This window comes from Muntiacus reevesi, chromosome 19 (assembly GCF_963930625.1).
Source record: "Muntiacus reevesi chromosome 19, mMunRee1.1, whole genome shotgun sequence".
NCBI classification, from domain to species: domain Eukaryota; kingdom Metazoa; phylum Chordata; class Mammalia; order Artiodactyla; family Cervidae; genus Muntiacus; species Muntiacus reevesi.
In genome coordinates this window covers 8,943,379-8,963,704 of record NC_089267.1, presented here as the reverse complement: position 1 = coordinate 8,963,704, position 20,326 = coordinate 8,943,379, and the positions used below count along the sequence as shown (strand labels likewise).

Here is a 20,326-nt window from a genome sequence, read left to right as displayed (position 1 = left end):
CATTAAAGGGCCCCAACAAATGGCGCCAAGGAACAGGGACACTGGTATACGTGGCATATCGGGCGGAGTGACTCAGGGACCTATTGAGGTCGGTAAGTACTAAGGCATGGGTCAAACGGCTGGCCAGCCCCGTTATTTTTCTACTTTACTTCACCATTTGTTTAAATTTCAGGGACTTCTGGCTTTATGGCAATGAATAGAGGCTTGCCTTCAAACAGCAGTTGAACATAATCCTTAGTTTTCTGATAAATGCAGTTTTGATTTAGAAATTTGGCTCCAGGTCAAAGAAAATGTTAAATGAGCAGCCAAACAAGGAAAAAATATTCCAATTGATCTCTAGCCCCTATGGGCTCTTATTAAAGCTATAATTTTGCCATTTCAAGGTACATTCTAGCCCTTCCAATATTCAGCAACAGACAGAACACTTATTACATAAATATAAATTAAATGATTAAACTTTACAAAAGGCCCAATTAAATCAATACAAAATATCTCAAAATTTTCTTACTAGCCCTGCCCTGGCTGCTCCAAATGCTTCTCCTCTGCCAACAGTCACAACTCCAAAAGTCTCTCATTTGTTGGAACCTAATGAAAAGTTATCTTAATTTTTAAACTAGATTAGAAGCTACTATTTCCTGTACTGTAATCGGAGAAGAAACCAAAAAACAGCTAGAGAAATTACTTGCTTATGAGAATGCAAATCAAAAATGTCAAAGAGCTATAGCTGCAATTTGTGAGACTAAAATTATTATTGATTACTTAAAAGCTTATCACAATCTAGGATCAGAAGCTCAAAAGATGCAAATGCTGATTGAGGCAATGGCTATTATCTTTAAAAAGGGAAATGAAAGATGCTTTAATTGTGTGGAGATAAAAATCATTTAAAAAGGGACTGCCCTAAGAAGGCTAATAAAATACCAAAAAATCTAAAAAAAAAATAAAATAAAATAAAATACCAAAAAATTTGCCCTCGCTGCCGTAGAAGAATGCACTGGGCCAAAAGTTGTAAATTTAAATTTGATATTGATGGAAAACCTATTCCAGGAAACTCCAAACAGGAGCAAATTCTATCTTTTCCCTCAAACCCTCAACATCCGGCAGTGCTGCCGTCGATATACCAGCCCTAAATGATTTTTTCCTTTACCCTCAAACAGTCCCTACTAGAGTGCCTACCGGACTCTTTGGACCCCTGCCCCCACAAATTTTTGGTCTTTTGCTTGGCCGATCTAGTCTGACTTCTAAAGGAATTACTGTTCACCCTAGAATAATTGACTCAGATTATAAAGGAGAGATTCAAATTCTGATGTCATCTCAGATTCTATGGCAATTCAAAAAGGGGGACAAAATTGCTCAATTACTTCTTTTACCTTACGTTTCTATTAATTCCTCTAATAATGTACGGACAGATAGGTTTGACAGTACAGATCAAAAACAATCTTTGTGGACATCATTAGTATCTGAGTATGCCCGACCAAATATAAATATCAAAATTAATGGTAAAAGATTTTCTGGTCTCCTTGACACTGGATCTGATATTACTATTATTTCCAAATATTTATGGCCCAAATCCTGGCCTGTACAAAAGGTCTCTTGCCAAATTCAAGAATTTCTCAAACTAAAGTACAAGAAGTTTATCAAAGTGTTCAAATATATTCATGTGAGGGACCAGAAAGCCAACCTGCAACATTAAAACCTTATGTGATAAATGTACCCTTTACTCTAATAGGAAGGGACTTACTTATACAATGGCAAACTCAGATATACATTCCACATTTTTCCTAGGGGCCACTGCTCATTTAACAAACAAAACAATTATTAAAATAACTAAGAAAAACTATGAGCCTATTTGGACAAAGCAATGGCCCCTTACAAAAGAAAAATTACAAGCTACTAAAGAACTTATAAACACACAATTAAAATTGAAACATATTGAAGAATCTTGCTCTTTTTGGAACTCTATTTTTGTTATAAAAAAGAAACATAACAAATGGTGTCTCTTAACAGAGTTTAGAAAAGTTAATTCTTTTATGAAACCTATGGGTACATTGCAACCAGAGATCCCATCACCTATTACTATTCCTCAAAATTGGCACATTATTATTACTGATTCACAAGATTGCCTTTTAAATATACCTTTACACCCTTTAGGCCGGGAGAGATTCACTTTCTCTCTCCCTTATCCTAATCTTATCGGGCCTCATAAAAGATTTCAATAGACTATGTTACCTCAAGGTATGCTTAAAAGTCCTGCTACTGCTGCTGCTAAGTCACTTCGGTCATGTCCTACTCCATGTGAGCACATGGATGTCAGCCCGCCAGGCTCCCCCATCCCTAGGATTCTCCAGACAAGAGTACTGAAATAAGATGTCATTGCCGTCTCCATAACAGTTCTAGTATTTGTCAAAATTTTGTAGCCAAGGTTTTACTTCCTATGTGACAACAATTCCCTCATGCATATATCATTAATAATACACTATAGCTACAAAAAAGAGAAATGATATTTTTGACACTAAATGGCTATGATATTCTTTAGACTCTGGAGGAAACTGATGAAAATAAAATCTTTTTTGAAATTGCAAAACCAGTTCTTCTTGCATGTGCAGTTAGGAAAAGGTTAACTTGTTAAAATATTTTTTTTTTGAGCTCCAGTTCTGCCTGGGAAACAAAAATAGGCCTAAGAAAAAACCTTACGTTAACTCTTATCATGTCCTTGGGATACACAGCCCACTCTATCTAGGACTCCAGCCATTAACAAATTGGTGGAGCTCAAAATAAATAAAACAAAAGGATATTTTAAATTTCAAATGGAGAACTATGCCTATGATCTAAAATTTTCTATGTCTCAATGTATGTCTTTGTTTTTGGATAGTGTAGAATTAATGAGCTCTATTTGGATTCAGCTTTACATAAACTGAAGGGTGTTCAACGTTGGGTATAATGTTTATTTAAATGTGAATGTGATTTAAATATAACTATTTGTTAATCTAGTTGGGACATGTCTTAAGTCATCAACATTATATAATACTTTTATTATGCCTTGGTTTAAGGTAAACTAAGTTTGTCAACAAAAAGGTAACTCTTTATATATCTATATACACAAATATATAGATGAGATAAAAACTTTTAGATAAGCTCTTAGAAATAATTGTATTTTTGATAGAATGATCTGTTATCTATAATCTAGAGCCATCTCTTGGGATTAGAGTGACTTAGGTTTCTAGAGTTGTGCTGAACTAAGTAATAGAAGTTTGTTGAATGGCTGGGTCATTTCCAAATGAAGTAAGATTTTGAAGCGTTAATTGCTGAACATTGGCTTACTCTTAAAAGGGGTTTTTCTTGCAGAAGAGTTAAAGAGATTTTGAGCTGTTAATGAATATAAATATATATTTATATAGGAATGGATATATATATATGATTTGAAAAATATGTTCAATGGTCCATAAAATGCTAACATACAAGATATTTCATGGTTGCTATAGAAAAGTAAAATATATGCTTTTAATAGAAAGATATAAGAAATGGCAAATAAAATGATGAATACAAAAATATTTTTTTAATTGTTGAAACATTTATTATAGAATAAAGTGGTATTTATATAAGCTTTACTAGACTAGTTTTTCATTGTTGTTCTAGCTACAGCAAATGTTCTTTCTCCAAATTAAACCAAATTGGAAATAAGAGAAAAATTCTGAAAAGACAATATTTAACAAAATTAACTTTGGTCAGCAGATACATTCAGACTGCAAATATATTAGAAAATGCAGTTGAAATGCTTGGGTGGATCACAGTGAAAACCACAAAGTATGGTATGTTTATTTGAAATAAACATTGCATTTGTTTATTATGCTATCATACTTTGTTTTGGCCTTTTAACTTTTAAAGATATTTAGTGCTGGAATTTTAAAAAGGCTTATGACAAATGAAGGAAAATTTTATGGCAAATTGATGTAGCTCATTGTCCTAAACTTTCTTCCTCTTCCTTCTTACATGTCTCAATCAATACAAATTCTTCTTTTCTAGGGGCAACACTTCTCTAAGGTAAGACTACACAACATGTTATAACCCACCTATCAACTTACTTCACGATAATGAGAACACCTAATTCTATAAAAGCAGACAATGACTCTGCCTATATTTCTAAGCAGTTCAAACAATTTTTACATTCATTCTCTATTAAACAGATTGCAGACATTCCTTATAGTCCACAAACACAAGACATGATTGGACAAACACATTACACACTGTAACTGCAAATAAAAATTTAAATAAGAGAAAATACACAGGAACACGTCTGTCTTCCTTGTCCAAAGCAAACTTTGCTAGATTCTGGTGTAATGTAGTCTTTAAGCCTATAACTATTGTTGGTGTGACTATTTCTGTTCCCAGTGTGTAGGATTCTTAAAGCAGGGTGAAAATGGCATTAAAAAAAAAAAAAAAAAAGACACCATTTCCCGAATGGATTATTTGTTCCTAAGAATATCAGAAATGCGGAATGTTTGCCTTCTTTTCAGGTCTGTCTTGGAAGTGTAGTCATCCTCTTTAACACACTGAACAGTGAGATTCAACAGTTGCTAAGCTGCATTTCTTTTTCAAGGACAAGGTCAAACATATTTGGATGTGAGCAACATTTCATTTGTCAAGTTGTTCTGCATCACCTTTTCAATAATTTCACTTAGGAAAAAATATTTAAATGGTTACTCCTAATTCTTTGCCCCAAATAACACAAACTACAGCCAAATACCAGTCCCAAACAGATTTCTGAATGATTTGTTTTCATTTGGACTGAAATATTTCCTAAGAATGTTTTCATCATTATCTCTTTCCTCTCTTTTTATAACTATTGTTAATATAGCCTTATTTGTTTTAAAGTTTTTAAACTTACCACAAAGAGATGTTTTGACAAAAGCAAAAAACAAACAAACAAAAAAAGAAGTTTTGAAACATTAAAGGACACCTCCTTTCCTTTGCCCATTTGATATCAAAACGGGTTAACTAATCAATAGAAGTCTAAGAAACTAATCTTACAGGGAAAAGATATGCTTCTATTTCTCCAGATGGATCCAACGAGCTCACATTACTTCCTCTTCAGAAGATTCAACCTAAGGGGGCCCCCAGCATTCAGACTAGAGATGAAACAGCAAAAAACCCAGGAAGAAAGAATTCCAATATAAGCCATGGCGACATTAAAAATTTCCAAAAAACGCTGCACTCAACATCATCGACATTATGATCTCCCTACTTGGGGACAGATAAAAACCCTAACTAATTAAACTGAAAACCTGATTTCTCAACAGGGAATGCCTCGGAATCCTAAAAATATTTTTCTTCGCTATGCTTGCTTTTGCTTCCCCCGCTCAGGCTGACCTGATTGATCACACTTACTGGGCTTATATACCTAACCCCCCTTTTTTATTGTAGGTTGTAAAATGGACAGATATAGAACCAATCATATCCACTAACAAGTCAACACATATGCCCCCTCCTTGGAACTGGAGGGGCTCTCTCATCCTGAAGAAAAAGAAAAACTAATTAATATCGTTCTAGGTTATGAAGTCCTTCCTTTATGTATGGGCCCAGCAAAATTATGTACAAACGTTAGTCGACAAACTTGGGCTTTCGTCCTGCCTCCAAAAAAGGATTTTTGGACACTACTTGGGTTATTTACTACCCTTTCTTTGTCAGTGAACCATGTTTATACTACTGAAACTTTAGAGAAAAAATCAGGGAAAGAACAAAGAACAACATGCCAAGGGGTTACTAATAAGAACTTTAAATATATTCCTGTTCATTGGGACTAATGTCAGGCCAAACAAGAAAAATTAATGTTTATAGCTAATCATACAACTGTCAATTGGGGACCCCATAGTATGTGGTTATTGAACTGCTCAGATGATATTAACAATACTATGTATGATTGTATTACTCAAGTAACATGGAAGGTTACTAATACTACAATAGAACATTACCATGACAGAGGACTTCTTGGCTAGCTTGATGATGGAATGGCCCCCAACTCGTCCTCGAATCATCTTTGATAAACAGATTGGGCCTAAACAATGGGACATCTGAAAACTTGCTGCAAACACCGAAGAACTTGGGACTTGGACCAGACATTCCGCAGGGACCAATCATAGCTATAGCAATTATTTCTTTCACTATAATCAATCATATTTTATACAAGCCTGTGTTCCATTTCCTTTTGTTATAGCTATAGGAAACTTACAATTCAATAAGACTATACATTCTGTAACTTGCATAAATTGCAGATTATATACTTGTCTTAACTCCTCTATTTCCTTAAGGTATGACTCTCTTTTAATTCTTCGATCTCGACGTAGTCTATGGTTACCAATAAATCTCCAACGGCCCTGGGAAGAAGGTCCCATGGCTGGACTTGCTTCCCGGTTGCTTACTAAATTGCTCCGGTGATCTAAACGATTCATTGGATGGCTGATTTTTAGTATTTTGGGATTAATAGCCATTTGCACCACTGCTGCTGTCACTGGTGTTGCTTTATAAACCTCTATTCAGACACACAATTTTATTCAAAATTGGACTAAACATGCCCATAGTATATGGGCCACTCAGACTCAGATAGATGAGGAAATTCAAGAAGAAATACAGGAACTGAAAACAGCCATCGAATGGGTTAGAGATCAATTAACAGATGTACGAAAACAGGTGATGCTAAAATGTGACTAGAATTCTACTCAATTTTGTGTTACTCCTGTTCATTTTAATAATAGTGCCTACAACTGGGAACAAATCAAGTTTCATTTACAAAACATACATGATAATGTCTCTCTGAATGTACAATTATTACAAAAAGAAATATTTGAAACTTTTTCTAATAATCTGCCCTCTTCCATTGATATGGAAACTTTAGCTAAACAATTAACTGATCAATTATCTGGGCTAGACCCACGTGGATGGTTTCAAAGTCTTACTCATAGCATTGGATCTGGAACCATAATTTTGGTGATTGTCTTAACAATTATATTTGTTGTCTACCGTTGCCTTCATGCAAAGATTGTCAAAACTAAACAAACTCTGATGGTCAGAACTCTTCTTACAAATATTATAAATAAATAAGGGGGAATTGTCAGGGAATGTTTGATGGGAGGATTCCTGCATGCTGTCTCTCATGAGTCCTTTGTCCCTCTTCAAGTGGAACAGCACGCTGCTCCCAGGGACTGAGGTCATTGTGTGAGGCAAGCATGAGTCTCCTTTAGTAAACATTCTCCTTAGGACAAAACAGCTTAATCTCCTTCCCCTTTCTTGAGATATGGATTGTGCCTGACCTTGTGACTAACATTACCCCTTGTCCCCTTGGTAACAGTTGCTATACATTTGGTTTTCTGATCTCTATCATTCCCGAAAGAAGCTTCTTGTACTGTAGCCTATATATACTCATAGAAAAATCATTAAATCACCTTTGCTCCATCAGAGCTTAGGTCCCCGGGTCTTTTTTGTCTCTCTCTCTCTTTCTCCCTCTCTCTTTCTCTCTTTTACTTTCTTATCGTCGACTCCGTACCACTAGGTTCCGGTGCATTAAAGGACCCCAACAAAAAGCATCAATTCTTCGGTGCTCAGTTTTCTTCACAGTCCAACTCTCACATCCATACATGACCACTAAAGATAGTATCAGAAAATTACTAGAGCTAACCAGCGAATTTAGCAAAGTCTCGGGATACAAAATCAATACACAGAAATCACTTGCATTTCTATAGACTAACGATGAAAAATCAGAAAGAGAAATTAAGGAATCAATCCCATTCACCATTACAACAAAAACAATTAAATATCTAGGAATAAGCTTACCTAAGGAGACAAAAGAACTGTACATTGAAAAGTATAAGACACTGATGAAAGAAATTCAAAGACGATATAAACAGATGGAGAGACATTCCATGTTCCTGGATAGGAAGAATCAATATTGTGAAAATGACTATGCTACTAAATGCAATCTACAGATTCAATGTGATCCCTATCAAATCACCAATGACATTTTTCACAGAAGTAGAACAAAAATTTCACAATTAATATGGAAACACAAAAGACCCCTAATAACCAAAGCAGTCTTGAGAAAGAAGAATGGAGCTGGAGGAATCAACCTTCCTGACTTCAGATTATACTACAAAGCTACAGTCATCAAGACAGTATGGTACTGGCACAAAAACAGAAATATAGACCAATGGAACAAGACAGGAAGTCCAGAAATAAGCCCATGCACCTATGGATACCTTATTTTTGACAAAGGAGGCAAGAATATACAATGGGGCAAAAACAGCCTCTTCTGTAAGTGGTGCTAGGAAAATGGCACAGCTACATGTAAAATGACTGAAATTAGAACACTTCCTAACACCACACACAATGCTAACCTCAAAATGGATTAAAGAACTAAATTTAAGACCAGAAACTATAAAAATCTTACAGGAAAACATAGGCAGAACTCTTGATGACATAAATCAAAGCAGATCTTCTATGACCCACCTCCTAGAGTAATGAAAATAAAAACAAAAGTAAACAAGTGGGACCTGATTAAACTTAAAAACTTTTGCATAGCAAAGGAAACTATAAGCAAGGTGAAAATACAACCCTCAGAATGGGAGAAAATAATAGCAAGTGAAACAACTGACAAAGGATTAGTTTCCAAAATATACAAGCAGCTCATACAACCCAATACCAGTAAAACAAACAACCCAATCAAAACGTGGGAAAGAGACCTAAACAGACATTTCTCCAAAAAAGACATGCAGATGACTAACAAGCACATGAAAAGATGCTCAACATTCCTCATTATTAGAGAAATGCAAATCAAAACTACAATGAGATATCACCTCACACCAGTCAGAATGGCCATCATCAAAAAGTCTAAAAATAATAAATACTGTGGAGGGTGTGGAAAGAAGGGAACCCTATTACACTGTTGGTGGGAGTGTAAATTGATACAGCCACTATGGAAGACGGCATGTAGAATCCTTAAAAAACTAGGAGTAAAACTACCATATGACTCAACAATCCCACTCCTAGGCATATATCCTGAGGAAACCAGGGTTGAATAAGACACATGTATCCCATTGTTCATTGCAGCACTATTGACAATAGCTAGAACGTAGAAGCAATTTAGATGCCTATCAACAGATGAATGGATAAAGAAGTTGTGGTATATATGCACAATGGAGTATTACTCAGCCATAAAAAGTAATGCATTTGAGTCAGTTCTGATGAGGTGAAGTGAGTCAGAGTGAAGTCAGTCAGAAAGAGAAAGATAAATATTGTATTCTAACACACATCTATGGAATCTAGAAAAACAGTTCTGAAGAATTTATTTACAGGACAGCAATGGAGAAACAGACATAGAGAATAGACTTATGGACATGGGGAGAGGAGAGGAGAGGGTGAAATATATGGAAACAGTAACATAGAAACTTACATTAACATATGTAAAATAGATAGCCAACAGGAATTTGCTGTATGGCTCAGGAAACTCAAACAGGGGCTCTGTATCAACCTAGAGGGGTGGGATGGGGAGGGAGATGGGAGCAAGGTTCAAAAGGGTTGGGCTATATATATACCTATGGCCGATTCATGTTGAGGTTTGATAGAAAACAGCAAATTCTGGAAATCAATCATCCTTCAATAAAAAAATTAAAAAAAGAATGCGGGAAAAAAACACAAAATCGGTGAATTTTTGTATAGTTATTTTAATACTGAAGATGGAAGAAAAAAGCAACATGTGTGCCATATTATGCTTATTTCAAGAAAGGTATAAATATAACTGAAATGCAAAAAAGATTTGTGCAGTGTATGGAAAAGGTACTGTGACTGATCAAATGTGTCAAAAATGGTTTGCAAAGCTCGTGCTGGAGATTTCTTGCTGGACAATGCCCCACCATAGGTTAGAGCAGCAGAAATTGATAGTGATCATTTCGAGCCACTAACTGAGAACAAATTAATGTTATACCACAGCCAACATACTCAAAATATCCAAATCAAGCAATGAAAGTCATTTGCACCAGCTCAGTTATGTTAGTCACTTTGATGTTTTGGTTCTACTTAAGTTAAACAGAAAAAACCTTCTTGATGGTATTTCTGCACGAGATTCTCTACTTAAATGTAATGAAAATGTTCCATTTTTAAAACAAATTATGATGGTGATGAAAAGTGGATACTGTACAATAATCTGGGAAGAAGAGATTATGGGGCAAGCAAAATGAACCATCACCAACCATACCAAAGGCTGGTCTTCATCCAAGTAATTGATTCCAAAAAATACTGCTCCTAATTAGACCAACTGAAGGTAGTAGCACTTAATGAAAGCATCCAGAATCAGTTAAGAGAAAACACATACTCTTCCATCAAGGTAATGCAACGATACATATTTCTTTAATAACCTGTTACAGCTTGGCTGGGAAGTTCTGATTCATCTGCCATAATCACCAGACCTTGCACTTTGAATGTTCATTAATTGTGGTTTTTATGATATTCTCTTAATGGAAAAAAAATTCAATTCCCTGGAAGACTGTAAAAGGCACTTGGAACAGTTCTTTGCTCAAAGAGATAAAAAGTTTTGCAAAGATGGATTACGAAATTGCTTGAAAATTGGCAGAAGGTAGTGGAACAAAATGGTGAATACATTGTTCAATAAACAAAAAATATTCTCTGTGAAAATGAAAAATGTGCCTTTTATTTTTACTTTAAAAATGAAAGGAAATTTTGACCAACCAATATCTAACAAACCAAATTCAAGAGCATATTAAAAGGATCATACACTATAATCAGTGGGATTTATCCCTGGGAAGCATGGATGGTTTGACATATGCAAATCAATAAACATATACCACATTAAGAAAATGATGATAAATGAAGGATAACAGTCATATAATCATCTCAAAAGATGCAGAAAAATAATTTGACAACATTCAACATACTTGCATGACAAAAACTCAGTCAATTAGGTACAGAAGGAATGTATCTCAATATAATAAAGGCCATTTATGACAAGCCCACAGCTATCATCCTTAATGGTAAAAAGTTGAAAGTGCTCCTTTCAACTAAGGAACAAGACAAGGATGCTCACTTTCATCACTCCTTTCTGATATAGTACTGGAAGTCCTAGCCACACACACACACAAAAAGGAAATTAAATGTATCCAAATAGGAAAGGAAGAAATAAAAGTGTCTGTACAGATGACATGATCTTATACACAGAAAACCCTAAAGATTCCACCAAAAAGCTGTTAGAACTAATCCATGAATTTGGTAAAGTTGCAGGACACAAAATCAACATACAAAAACCAATTGCATTTCTATACATTAACAATGAACTACTTGAAAAATCTCACTTACACTAGCATCAAAAGCAATAAAATACTTAGGTATAAATTTAACCAAAGGAGATGAAATACCTGTACATTAAAAACTGTAAGATACTGAGGAAAGAAACTGAAGAAAACAGAAATAAATGGAAAGAAAACCTATGTTCTTAGATTGGAAGAATTAATATTGCTAAAATATCTATATTACCTGAAGTGATCTACAAATTCAATAAAATCGCTATCAAAATTCCAATGGCATTTTTCATAGAAATAGAAAAAATTATCCTAAAATTTGTATTAGACCACAAAAGTCCCTGAATAGCCAAAGCAATCTTAAGAGCAAAAGAACAAAGCTGGAGGCATCACACTTCTTAATTTCAAACTATACTGCATGGCTATAGTAACCAAAATAGTATGGTAGTAGTATGAAAACAGGCACATAGATCAATGGAAGGAAAAAAGAGAGCCCAGAAATCAGCCCACACACATATGATCAACTAATAACTGACAGGGTGCCAAGAACACATAATAAGAAAAAGAAAGTCCCTTCAATAAATCATGCTGGGAAAACTGGATATACACATGCAAAAGAATAAAACTGGACTCCTATTATATATTACTCAGAAAAATTAACTCAAAATGGATTAGACTTAAATTTTAAGACCTGAAACCACAAACTTCTAGAAGAAAACATAGGGAGAAAGCTCCTTTACCTTGGTCTTGTGTAATATTTATGTTTGACACCAAAGCAAAGGCAACAGACAGGTGGGATTACATAAAACTACAAGGCTTCTGCACAGTGGAAGACACCACCAACAAAAGAAAAAGCAACCTACTGAATGGAATAAAATATCTGCCAATCATACAACTGATAGGGGATAACATTAAAAATCTATAAAGAACCAAGCAACTGACTAGCAAAAACAAAAAATCTGACTTTAAAATGGGCAGAAGAAATGAATAGACATTTTTCCCCAAAGAATCCATAAAGCCCTGGTGATCCAGTGGCTAAGACTCCTAATGGAGTCATGCTCCTAATGGAGGGGGGCCAAGTTTGACCCCTGGTCAGGGAACTAGATCCTACATTCCACAACTAAGAGTTCACACCGTGCAATTAAAAGATCCCACATGCCGCAAGGAAGATTGAAGATCCTGCACGCCACTAACCAAATAAATGAATAGGTAAGTAGAAACACTAAAAAGAAAGACATACAAATGGCCAACGGGTACATAAAATAGTGCTCAACACCACTAATCATCACAAATTATTGATTTTCAGGGAAATATAAATCAAAAGCATAAAGAGCTATCTCTTCACACTTGTTAGACTGGTTATTTAAAAAACAAGTCCAGAGATAACAAATGTTATGATGTGAAAAGAGATGTTAGAATGTGAAAAGAGAACACTTGTGTGCAGTGTTGGTGGGAAATGTGAATTGGTGCAGTTACTATAAAAAACAGTATGGAGGATCCACAAAATATTAAAAACAGAATTTGCACAGGATCCAGCAATCCCACTCCCAGATATATATTTGGAAGAAATGAAATCAGTATCTCAAAGAAAGTTTTGCAAGCACATTTTCATTGCAGCGTTATCCACAACTGCCAAGATATGGAAATAACCCAAGTGTCTGTCAGTGGATGAATAGATAAAGAAAATGCAGTGTATATATTCACAATGGATATTGTTCAGCCATAAAAAGATGGAAATCCTGTCATCTGCAGCAATATGGATGAAGCTGGAGGGCATTATGCTATACAAAATAAGTCAGACAGAGAAAAGACAGATATTGGATGTTATCACTTACATGTGGAAACAAAACAAAATCAATTTTGGGGACTTTTCCTGAAGATCCAGTGGTTAAACTCCTCATTCCCAAGCAGAGAGTTTGAGTTCAATCCCTGTTAAGAGAACTAGACCCTGCACGTGACAACTAAGACCCAGCACAGCTAACTTAAAAAAAAAGTGAATTTCATAGAGACAGACAACCAAATGGTGGTTGCCAGGGGCTGGGGTATGAGAGAAATTGTAAGGTGTAGTTCAAAGGGTACAAACTTTTAGTTATAAGAAAAATAAGTTCTGAGGATCTCAAGCACAGCATTGTGACTATAGGTAGTAAGAAAGTACTGTATACTTAAAATTTGTTAAGAATAATCTTAAGCCTTCTTTACCACAAACACACAAAAAAACTATGTGAGGTGATAGATGTGCTAATTATCTAGATTATGGTAATTTTTTCACACTGTATCTGTATAACAAATCACATATTTATATGACTTATATAGTGTATATATGTATATATATATAAAACAAACCATGTTGTACATTTTTAATATATAAAATTATGTTTGTTAATTATTCCTTGATAAAGCTGAAAAAATAAGCAAATAAAAAGTCCAGAAAAAAGAAGTCTTTCTAGCTTTTTTTTTCAACAGACAATGTTAAGAAATACAACAGAGCAAGACATTTAGTTTACTAGATTAAGGAACTTCAAAAAGGGAGGATCAATCCATCTTATAACACTAGTTGCTTTAACCTCTGTTTCCTAGAAAGCAGACTTACAAAAGACCTACTGACAATAAATATATACATTAACATGTAAAGTTCAACATTCAGAAAGCTAAGGTCATGGCATCTGGTCCCATCACTTCATGGGAAATAGATGGGGAGAGAGCAGAAACAGTGTCAGACTTTATTTTTTTGTGTCTCCAAAATCACTGCAGATGGTGACTGCAGCCATGAAATTAAAAGAGGCTTACTCCTTGGAAGGAAAGTTATGACCAACTTAGATAGCATATTAAAAAGCAGAGACATTACTTTGCCAACAAAGGTCCGTCTATGGTTTTTCCAGCGGTCATGTTTGGATGTGAGAGTTGGACTGTGAAGAAAGCTGAGCGCCAAAGAATTGAACTGCAAGGAGATCCACACAGTCCATGCTAAAGGAGATCAGTCCTGGGTGTTCATTGGAAGGACAGATGCTGAAGCTGAAACTCCAGTACTTTGGCCACCTCATGCGAAGAGGTAACTCATTGGAAAAGACCCTGATGCTGGGAGGGATTGGGGGCAGGAGGAGAAGGGGACGACAGAGGATGAGATGGCTGGATGGCATCACCGACTCGATGGACATGAGTTTGAGTAGGCTCCGGGAGTTGGTGACAGACAGGGAGGCCTGGTGTGCTACGATTCATGGGGTTGCAAAGAGTCGGACAAGACTGAGCGACTGAACTGAACTGAACATGTACAAAAGGCCAAGAAGAAAATTTATTTTTTCTTTTTAAAAGAAATATACATCTTTTTGGTCATAAGCAATATGAGCATTTTGACAGTCTTCAAAAACATATAAACTCTTCATCATGTAAAATACATTAAACTTTTAACATGAACCAGCATTTTAGTATCCACAGTATGCTAAGAAAGATAACCTTCAGCACATCAGATTGCCAGAATATATTTTTAAATTTCAAAAATGAACTAAATTGTGCTCAATACAGCTTTACGCTGTTGTTGTTCAGTCAGTAATTGTCTGACTCTTTGCAACCCACATACTGCAGCACACCAGATTTCTCTGTCTTCATTATCTCCTGGAGTGTGCCCAAGTCATGGCCATTGAGTTAGTGAAGTCATCCAATCATCTCATCCTGTTACCCTCTTCACCTCCTGCCCACAATCTTTCCCAGCATCATGGTCTTTTCAAATGAGTCAGCTCTTCACATCAGGTGGCCAAAGTACTAGAGCTTTAGCATCAGTCCTTCGAATGAATATTCAGGGTTGATTTCCTTTAGGATTGACTGGCTTGATTTCCTTGCTTTCCAAGGGACTCTCAAGTCTTCTCTAACACCACAATTGGAAAGCATCAATTCCTCAGCCCTCAGCCATCTTTACTGTCCAGCTCTCACATCCATACATGACTACTGGAAAAACCATAGCTTTAACTAGATGGACCTTTGTTGGCAAAGTAACGTCTCTGCTTTTTTTTTTTTCTTTTTCCATTTATTTTTATTAGTTGGAGGCTAATTACTTTACAACATTGTAGTGAGTTTTGTCATACATTGACATGAATCAGCCATGGAGTTACATGTATTCCCCATCCCGATCCCCGCCCCCCCCAACCTCCCTCTCTACCCGATCCCTCTGGGTCTTCCCAGTGCACCAGCCCTGAGCACTTGTCTCATGCATCCCACCTGGGCTGGTGATCTGTTTCACCCTAGATAATATACATGTTTCGATGCTGTTCTCTCGAAACATCCCACCCTTGCCTTCTCCCACAGAGACCAAAAGTCTGTTCTGTACATCTGTGTCTCTTTTTCTGTTTTGCATATAGGGTTATCATTACCATCTTTCTAAATTCCATATATATGTGTTCGTATCCTGTAAAGGTCTTTATCGTTCTGGCTTACTTCACTCTGTATAATGGGCTCCAGTTTCATCCAGCTCATTAGAACTGATTCAAATGAATTCTTTTTAACGGCTGAGTAATATTCCATGGTGTATATGTACCACAGCTTCCTTATCCATTCATCTGCTGATGGACATCTAGGTTGCTTCCATGTCCTGGCTATTATAAACAGTGCTGCGATGAACATTGGGGTGCATGTGTCTCTTTCAGATTTGGTTTCCTCGGTGTGTGTGCCTAGAAGTGGAATTGCTGGGTCATATGGCAGTTCTATTTCCAGTTTTTTAAGGAATCTCCACACTGTTCTCCATAGTGGCTGTACTAGTTTGCATCCCCACCAACAGTGTAAGAGGGTTCCCTTTTCTCCACACCCTCTCCAGCATTTATTGCTTGTAGACTTTTGGATAGCAGCCATCCTGACTGGCGTGTAATGGTACCTCATTGTGGTTTTGATTTGCATTTCCCTGATAATGAGTGATGTTGTCTCTGCTTTTTAATATGCTGTCTAGGTTGGTCATACCTTTACTTCCAGGAGCAATTATCTTTTAATTTCATGGCTACAGTCGCCATCTGCAGTATTTTGGGAGCCCAAGAAAATAAAATCTGCCATTGTTTACACTTTTCCCCTGTTTATTTGCCATGAGGTGATGGGACTGGATGCCATGATCTTAATTTTTTGAATGCTGAGTTTTAAGCCAGCTTTTTCACTCTCTTTCACCCTCATCAAGAGGCTCTTTTGTTCCTCTTCACTTTCTGCCATTAGAGTGGCATCATCTGTATATCTGAAGTTGTTGATATTTCTCCCGGCAATCTTGATTCCAGCTTGGGATTCATCCAGCCCAGCATTTCACATGATGTATTTTGCACAGAAGTTAAATAAGCAAGGTGACAATATACAGGCTTGACATACTCCTTTCCCAATTTTGAACCAGTCCATTGTTCCATGTCCAGTTTTAACTGTTCCTTCTTGACCTTCATACAGGTTTCTTAGGAGACAGGTAAAGTAGTCTGGTAATACCATCTCTTTAAGAATTTTCCACAGTTTGTTATAATCTACACAAAGACTTTAGTGTAGTCAATGAAGCAGAAGTAGACATTTTTCCAGAATTCTCTTGTTTTGTGTGTGTGTGTGAGCCAAGAGATGCTGGCAATTTGATCTCGGGTTCCTCTACCTTTTTAAAATTCAGCTTGTACATCTAAAAGTTCTTGGTTCACTAACTGCTGAAGCCTAGCTTGAAGGATTTTCAGCATTACCTTGCTAGCATGTGAAATGAGCACAATTGTGCAGTAGTTTGAACATTCTCTGGCATTGCCTTTCTTTGGGATTGGAATGAAAACTGACTTTTCCCAGTGCTGTGGCTACTGTTGAGTTTTCCAAATTTGCTGGCCTATTAAGTGCAGTACTTTCACAGCATCATCTTTTAGGATTTAAAAGAGCTCAGCTGGAATTCCATCACTTTCACTAGCTTTGTTCATAGTCATGCTTCCTAAGGCCCTCTTGACTTCACATTCCAGGATGTCTGGTTCTAGGTGACTGACTGCACCATCATGACTGACTGCACGGGGTTATTAAGATTTTTCTGTTTTAGCTCTTCTGTATATTCTTGCCACGTGTTCTCAATCTCTTCTGTTTCTGTTAGGTCCCTGCCATTTCTGACCTTTATTGTGCCCATCTTTGCATGAAATGTTCCCTTGGTATCTCTGATTTTCTTCAAGAGATCTCCAGTCTTTCCCATTCTATTGTTTTCCTCTATTTCATCACGTTGTTCACTTAAGGCTTTCTCATCTCCACTTGTTATCCTCTGGAAGCTTGCACTCAGTTGGATATATCTTTCCCTTTCACTTCTCTTCTTTTCTCAGCTATTTGTAAGCCCTCTTCAGACAATCATTTGCCTTCTTGCATTTCTTTTTCTTGGGGATGGTTTTGGCGACTGCTTCTGGTACAATGCTACGAATCGTTGTCCATAGTTCTTCAAGCAGCCTGTCTACCAGATTTAATCCCTTGAATCTATCTGTCACTTTCACTGTAAACTCATAAGGAATTTGATTTAGGTCATACCTGAATGGGCAAGTGGTTTTCTCTACTTTCTTCAATTTAGGCCTAAATTTGGCAGTAAGTTCATGATCTGAGCCACAGTCAGCTCCAGGTCTTATTTTTTCTGACTGTATAGAACTTGTCCATCTTTCACTGCAAAGAACTAATCAATCTGATTTTGCTATTGACCATCTGATGATGTCCATGTATAGAGTAGTCTCTTAAGTTGCTGGAAGAGGGTGTCTGCTATGACCAGTATGCTCTCCTGGCAAAACTCTGTTAGCCTTTGCCCTACTTCATTTTGAAGGCCATACCCGCCTATTACTCTAGGTAACTCTTGACTTTCTAATTCTGCACCCCCACAATTGAGCATCATTTCCGCTTTGGCCCAGCCTCTTCATTCTTTCTGGAGCTATTCTTCTGTTCTTCTGCAGTAGCATACTGGATACCTACCAACCTGGGGGGCTCATCTTTCATATTTTTCCCTTTTCACCCTGTCCATGGTGTTCTCGAGGCAAAAATACTGAAGTGGTGTGCCATTCTCTTCTCCAGTGGGCTGTGTTTTGTTCAAACTCTCCACCATGACCTATCTGTCTTGGGTGGCCCTACACATAATGGCTCACAGCTTCACTGAGCTAGCTTTATATTAGGTGTTTTTTAATGTTTTGTGATGCATTAAAAACTATTTGTTCATATTAGAAATGAAAACTCTCTATTATGTTTCATTCATCATTGTATTTTCTAACTGCTTAACAGAATATACTGTATCAAGAAAGCTAAAAAAAAATGAACAATGATTACATCCGGACCACTAGTTTTGGTTCAAATCCTTTAATGCTAGAGTGTCTCCTTAGAATATGAGTAAATAAAAGAGCTGTTACAACATGTCTATTTTATACTTTCTGACCCTTTTTTTTCTCATTAATCAAGTAAAAAAAAAGTAGGTGAAAAAATAAACTCAAAACACATACTATAAAACTTTATCATAAAACAGCTTTGTGATCATATGTCAAATTATGTATTCACATTCACTATGCATTTGTTAAAAGTACATATTACATGATATAATTGATATCACCCTTACTTATGTTTGTTTTCATGGAAATTTCAAATACTTTTCTTGCTCATCCTAAGAAACCTAAGATGGAGACAAGGAATATATAATCAAGCCTGTTTTACTGAGACCTCAAATATATTTCTTATATAAAGTATGAGAATGATGCTCTTTGGCATCTTGTGTTCATAATTAAAAGATAAAAATAATTATGAAAAGCCATTATTGGTCATTATAATCTTGCTTCATTGTTTTTTTTTTAATTGAGAATATTCCTTGGCTTACCTGCTGCATGTAGCAAACTAGCTTCTACTCTGTGTGGAACTCTTGGTGGAATTTTCATAGATGCACGAATCTGATAAAAACTAAAGCAAAAGAGACAAAAGAAGTCACTTCGAAACATTTAAAAAATATGCAATGCCCCTATTTCTATATATCTATATGTATTAAAAAATAAAGTTCGTCTGCTTTATCAGTCTCCCATAGTATTTACTATTGGTGGAAAACAGTGTACCAGATCCACATACAGATCAAAGATTACAACTGCATTGCATATAACCCAAAGAGAAACAGACATATGTAAAGACAGAAACATTCTTACTTTAAATGAGAGAATGTCATAACAATAGCAGGAGTTTACTAAGGATTCTAAGGCTTTCACTGCTTAATCTGGTTTATTTATTTTTTCATTTAAAAGACAATAAAAATATTCTTAAGCACAATTTTGAGAAAACACAGGATTAATAGCAAACAGCTTTAAAAATTGGTTTCATACCATAAGACATGTATTATGTTGAAAGAATTCAGTTTTATTCAAGGTCAGTGCTATTCTGTTTAGTTTATGTACTTGCATAAGATTATATATATATATATATATATATATATATAAATCTACCAGTCATTAACAATCAGTTTAAATAGAAAAAATTATGAGGTAAAAACAAATGCTTCTGTTTTAACATCATTACACTATAAGTTTGTGCATGTAATGGAGGATATATGTATCTATGTATACAAACACACATACACATACACAAAGGGTTACTAAAAGCTAAATGATGATTATAAATCAGGGATGAGTTTAGATGGACACTAGAGAGTTGAATATTTAATTTTAATTTTTATTTAATGATTTCCTAGGCAGGAGTATAAATCTGTAAATAATACAAAGATTATTTAAAATACATAAATTTATTACTATGATATCTAGGAAACCATGGTGTTGGAGAGAATATATGGACAATGACAGATTTAAAGAGTGAAAGAAAGAGTGGTCAATTAAACTTAGAACCTTTAAAATCACAATTTGGCCCTAAAAAGAACTGGCAAAATGCTACAGAGATAGATGCTGAGTTAAGATTAAGATGAGGTCACCCTGAAAACATGAGATGACTGAGAACAAAAATCAAAGTGGAAAAAGCAGGAACCTTGGCATTAGATAGCAAAGTTTTAATTTTAATTAAAGAGTAAATCAAACACTGATATTTTGAAATATTCAGGTATGCCATATAAAAGCTAAGAA

General features: G+C 35.8%; 1 protein-coding gene across 3 annotated transcripts in view; it reads right to left on the bottom strand.

The window, feature by feature from the left end:
* FAM135A (family with sequence similarity 135 member A) overlaps positions 1–20,326 on the bottom strand; it is a 160,786-nt gene that overhangs the window by 102,660 nt on the left and 37,800 nt on the right. For all 3 annotated transcript variants that reach the window (XM_065911358.1, XM_065911357.1, XM_065911361.1), the window contains exon 4: positions 19,090–19,169. In XM_065911358.1, coding sequence (XP_065767430.1) covers positions 19,090–19,169 — 80 coding nt within the window. The remainder of the gene's footprint in view (positions 1–19,089; positions 19,170–20,326) is intronic.